The sequence below is a fragment of the Amphiura filiformis genome, unplaced genomic scaffold (genome assembly GCF_039555335.1).
Source record: "Amphiura filiformis unplaced genomic scaffold, Afil_fr2py scaffold_26, whole genome shotgun sequence".
NCBI classification, from domain to species: domain Eukaryota; kingdom Metazoa; phylum Echinodermata; class Ophiuroidea; order Amphilepidida; family Amphiuridae; genus Amphiura; species Amphiura filiformis.
The window spans coordinates 481,335-487,334 of NW_027305490.1; the positions used below are offsets into that span (position 1 = coordinate 481,335).

At 38.5% G+C, this 6,000-nt stretch overlaps 1 protein-coding gene across 1 annotated transcript in view; it reads right to left on the reverse strand.

Annotated features, from left to right (window-relative positions):
* The window catches only part of LOC140143738 (uncharacterized), a 54,669-nt gene that overhangs the window by 37,407 nt on the left and 11,262 nt on the right, over positions 1–6,000 (reverse strand). Inside the window, 3 exon segments of the mRNA XM_072165549.1 lie at positions 1,202–1,351; positions 4,216–4,337; positions 4,961–5,094. Of these exon segments, the coding sequence (XP_072021650.1) occupies positions 1,202–1,351; positions 4,216–4,337; positions 4,961–5,094 (406 nt within the window).

A 6,000-nucleotide genomic window follows, 5' to 3' on the forward strand; every position in this document is an offset into this window, starting at 1 on the left:
TTAACCAATGCAACTCATAAATGAGAGAGGTCACACTGGCGTGATTGCTGACCTGGTAAACCAGATGCACCACATGGTTTTGCAGCTTTTGCAAGCGCTGAAAATAAGACACCGACAAACCACCAAGCAAAGAGTAAGAGTTGTCATAGTCCAGCCGAAAAAGAATCACAGATCTCAACGCATGTACACAAGTGTAACAACATCCTATTCAAATTTTGCAGATGAATGTTTACACTTCTACACAGAGAGCTAATGTAGTCTTTCATTGCAAGGTCATTATCAAGTTGTTTAATAGAAGCAGATGGGGAATGGCAGTCACCAATTTTCAAATATAGTAAATACAGCATTTGCATGTCTAGTTGATACAATCAAGAATAGCTTGAATGTTTCAAGTTGTTTTAGCTTGATGCAAGCAATATTTTTGTGTTTGCTGTGTATCATCTGCATAAATGTGATAAGCCACCTAAAAACATCTGATGATATTAGCCATCGGTTGTGCATATGCATTGAAAATCTGTGGACCTGCGATTGAACCCTGTGGAACACCATGATGTATCCCAAGTACACAAACCCTGTTAGTATGATCCCAAAAGTAACTATTAAACCAATTCTTGGCAGAATCTGTTCAACCAAATTCTCTCTGCATTTGATCAATAAGAGTATCATACTCTATTGCATCGAATGCAGCTTCAGGAAAGATCCCAACGACATATTATTGCTTTACCGTTGTCAAGTTCATTCAGCATGTAATTTTTCAACCTAAGAAGAGTTTTTTCTGTGCTATGAGATGCTTTTATAGGCGGACTGATGCTGTTTTAGTGAGATCTTGGAGAGATAACCATCTCCAAAGTACAAATGCTGTTACTTTACCGAAACTCGTCAGTTATCATAATGACTTAACAAATTTGTGGGAAAATGTGTAATTTTAAAGCTGAAATGGGTCAAAATGTGATTACATTACAAATATCCTGCACTTTAATGCACGGAGATGTATTTTTTTCCAGCATGTCCCGTGACCCCTTTTGGAAGAGGCTGCGACCCAAAAAAGGGTCACGACCCACAGTTTGGGAACCACTACCCTATCTCCAGAAGTGTGAAGTAGAATTTTGATGCAACAAGGTAGAAATATTACTGAGAGGCCTGACTGTTTCTACTTGGATGTTTTGTGTTTTACTCTCACCGCAAATCCTTGGTAACTTACAGACGAATCCAGGTTGCCAACATAGATGGTACGTCTAATCTCCTCTATCTTAGATGGATCCACATTATTGAGTGGCGGTGGTTGAGGCAGACCTAGTGCAGCATAAGTAGGGTCCATACCACCTGCAGCAGAAGGAACTAGGCCCGGAATCTGGGAAAGAAGGGAAAATACTATTTTGAAACTAAGTCGATTTAACATGTGGTAGCAACCCTGCAACAATGCTGGCAAGTCTAGAATCACAGGGTATTCCGTTACCATCCATTGTACCAACACACAAGTATCTTTACCTCATGACTAATGATTAGACTATGCATTTTTATATGCACAGATTGAAAATAAAAACTCACCTTGCCTTATATATGCTAGAAGTTGCAACCAATTATACATAATTCTTGCCTTCCATAAAAGCTGCACTTCATTAATGAAACAGTATCTTCCATACCTACACTAAAAGATTCCTATTGCGGCTGCCTGCACAGATACACCATCGCCAAGGTACGTGACCAGTACACACAGAGTATCTACACAGTACCAATGCTGCTACTGCCAAGGACCCACCAGCAGTGGTACTGCACTGACACTACACTGGTACTCCCCTAGTACTGACACAGTACCAGCCACATACCTTGATAATGGTGTACCTATGCAGGCGGCCACAATAAGAATCTTGTAGTGTATCTTACAATGACATTTCACCAGAACCCTGACCCAGCAGTGGTTGTACTCAGGGTCTTAGCTAGAAATTGAGGGTTGCCCGTCATTTTAATAAAATTGCCTGTCCTAATTTGACCTTTAAAAACATTTACCAGACATCTATAGCCCATTGGGGGTTCAAAGAGTTCAAATATGTACAGATATGGCCTTGTTCTACTAATTGGGTCTACTAAAAAGGTCGATTAGCTTCTCAAAACATACAATTTATAATATAGCATCTGTCAAAGGCATTAATTTTGCCCGTCCCAGGAGCAAACTGGACGTCTAAAATGACGGCCAGACGGGTGGCTAGCTAAGACCCAGGTTGTACTTGAGAACGTCCCTCACATGCACCTGCTTTAAAAGCTGTAATCCCCTTCAGTTCTCTATCAGCATGCTACACCAAAACTGCTTGGCGGAAGCACCCCACTACAATTTGTTTTAGCTGAGCAATAACTGTTTTACTACTACTGTACTAAACACATCACAAAAAGTAAACCCCCTTCATTACGAGACAATAACTCACAATCTATTCATCAAATTTTAAAACTGAAATAGCAAAAAGAAACCCATTTCAGTTCTACAAATTTTGATACCTCATTTGTCTAAATAGCTGAATATTTTTAATAGAGAAGGTGAATCAGGACTTGCTGCCAATTTTATTCAGGTATCATATGAAAAAAAAAAAGAAGAAAAAAAAAGGAAGGTTTTATTACAAACTCTAATGGTGACGGTGACCCGCAGGTCAAATTGCTAGAATTGTACATTAAGGGCGTACTACACCCATATACTGGTTTGATTGGTCTAAATAAATATTTTTTCATTTATAGCTAGGCGATATATGCACGGATCATGTGAAATAAAAAAATATGAAAAAAAGAAAAAAAAAAGTGCTTTTAAACAATTGTAGTAAGTCATTTTAGCCCTATATATATTTTGTTTACTGTATCCTAGTTACTCAGATGCGTGTTTCATAACAAACCATGATTTATTCTATTCAGCATGTTCAAGTAGGGTACATGAATAGAATACATTAAATCCTTTGTTATACTCTCTATAGAAAATCTAGTGGTGCATGCAAAATATATAAACACTTACACAATGGATGTATAGTCATTAGTCAATAATATTATAATGTGTTGTTAGGAGAAGAAAAGGCTATTAGGTCACCGTATGTCAGGTTATAGGTCAATTGGTTCAGGTCAAATTTAAACATCAATTTTGAATACACATGTGAGAGTTTGTGATATCATAATGAGGAATAATTTTGATATTCTGTCTTTAACTGGATATATATCGAGAAGTGCAAGGTGGATATACTAATATACCTTGGGATGTAAATGGTGAGTACAATTTAGAATGCCTAGTTGAGACGGATTTCACAAATAAATATAAAATAGTTACCAAAATCACAAACGTTAAGCTTACGGAAAACTACCCAATATGGTGGTATAGGTGACAAGAAATACAATTTTTTCAACATTGCTGTAGTATGGTTGTGGTAACCTGTTACCTGTGGCTTAATTAAGTTTCAGTGAAATAATGTTGCAAGTTAAAAATACAAAATATAGCTCAACATTGAAAATAGAAGCATTTTAACCAGTTCCTTTTTGATAGTTGTGGAGCACCAAGTTCATGAAGTCATAAAAGAAATCAGGAACCACTTATTCCCATTTTACATATCAACTTTATTTCCCTAACGTGTTAGCAACACATATCCAAAATTTTAACGAAATCCGTTGATAGTAAGCTTTCCAAAATGAAGTGAATTTAAATCATCAGTGATGTACCACCTTTTGGCTTCTACTTTTAAAAGCATGTAAGCTACGTTGATACCGATGCCACCAATAAAAGCGAGAAGATTTGCCCTTCATTTTGCATACCACTTTGTCCAATTTTTTTTTGTAATTTCTTCACAAAATGCAAAAAAATGCAAAAAAAATCAATGGGTGTAGTACCCCCTTAAACACATCTAAACAGACAAAATGCAATTTGCAGGCAGCAGCTTAATCAGCACCAATATTGCAACATTGAAACAAACAACTATACAAACATCCAATCCAACCCAACCCCATCCCCCAGTAAGCAATGAGGATAAAGTGCCTTGCCCAAGGACACAACACGTTGGCACGAAAGCGGCATGTTGGCATGATTGAGTTGAAGCAGCAACACAAACATGTATTTATCATAGGATTTAATGCAGAAAGTTTTTGCTTGTTTACCCGTGGTTCCTCCCACATCTGTTACAAATCATAGTCCATCAAGTACTCTAAAAACATGCATATACCTTAAGCCCCACCTCACCCCTGCACACTCCTTACCTGACCAAGCAGTGGTTGCGCTGGAGTTGGTAGCAGACCTCCACCTGATGGCGCCACCAATCCTGACACAGAATTGGAAGGTGCTGCTAATTGAAGTGCTTTATGTTCCTCTGGAATCTCACCTGTAAAGTATGAACAAAAGGAATTCAAACTGAAAGGGTAACTTTGGCAAATTAACTGTCACTTTACCCATGCTATCTCTTGTCTGATCACTCACAAAGACAGTCTCTGTGCTGATGATGATGGCAAGGACCAGGGATGGTGATGGAGAAATACTGCATGTTTATACAAGTTAGTAAATTCAAATTTTTATGTACCATTGCACAATTTAGCATTTTCAATATTCTTGAAATGTGTTCATTTGGAACATAGGGCATTGATGAGTGATTTTAAACAAAATCCATGTGTTGGGTTGGCACGGAATGACCCAGCTAATCCATGTGTTGTGTTGGCACGGAATGACCCATATGGGTAAAATGACAAACACTTTCTGTAGTAAAGACATGAAAGTTAGGGTCTAGTCAATGAAAATGTGAATATTGATGCGAAACACCCCTCAATTAGCTACATTCACTATCTAATATGGACCATTTCTTATTACTGCAAATTACATGTAACACGATAAGACAGACTGGTCAATAATATATCAAAATTCAAAATAAAAATATTTGGGATGGGACGTGATAGGCCATCTCAGTACAGACTCAGGAATGTACAAGTGAATACAGTCATTGATTGCTCTTACCTTCAAGACATGGCACAACAATGAGGGCCCGGTCAATGAAAACTGTATTTGTGAGGTGCTGAGCAACACCAACACTTGACTCGTCTTCATATTTGACGAAGCAAACTCGTGATGTAACTGGTAGCACAGTATCTCTGCAAAAGATAACAAAGACATTTCCATGTTAATTAAAAAACAGTAAAGTACACAAGGTCGTGCGTCATGAATTGGGGTATAGGAAAAGGTGGTGGTGTTACATTAAAAAAAAAAATCAGGACATTTTGGCCCAGATCTCAAGAATGTAGAGGGCTACTGAACTAGAAATGGTCTCATTTTATTGCTAATTTATCTACCTAAAACTGTGGAAAGTAAAAACTTCACACTGTATTTACTTTTAGAGATATTGCAATTCAAACGATGCAAAGTCAGGGGTGGTGGTGCCTACGGTTGAGGCGTGTGTTAAAGCCATATTATAACATTCGCTGAGGAGAACGCCCTCAAAAACATTTTAAATTCAGGTTTTTACACGATTAGTCCCAAACAAAAATGTTTGGTAGACTCATAACCGGTGCGATCTTACCTTTCCGATGTTGATTAAGATACTTCTTGCATCGATCCCGAGATGCGGAAAAACCAATAGTCATTTTGTCCCACATAAATGAATAAATAACAAAAACCCCCCGATCCCCCGAGTGGACTCACCCATTCGGTGACGTCACACACGATAATCACCCCTTATCCGACTTGGGCAGCCCCTACTCGGCCAAACTTGTAGGGGCGGCCGGGTCGAGATAATCAACATCGGAAAGGTAAGATCGCACGGTTATGAGTCTACCAAACATTTTGTTTGGGACTAGACTCAGTACACCGGTCGATCTTACCGTTTCCGATGTTGATTAAGATACTTCTTGCATCAACATCTGAAAGATCGATCTAGCAAGTAACCGACGGATGGAGGTACAAGATTGGCCAGCATCTGATAAGGATCGGGAGAGTGGGTAGCATGGTAATCGCGAGGTCAAACTATTTCCCCCCCTCACGGCCTTTTTTTTTAATGACTC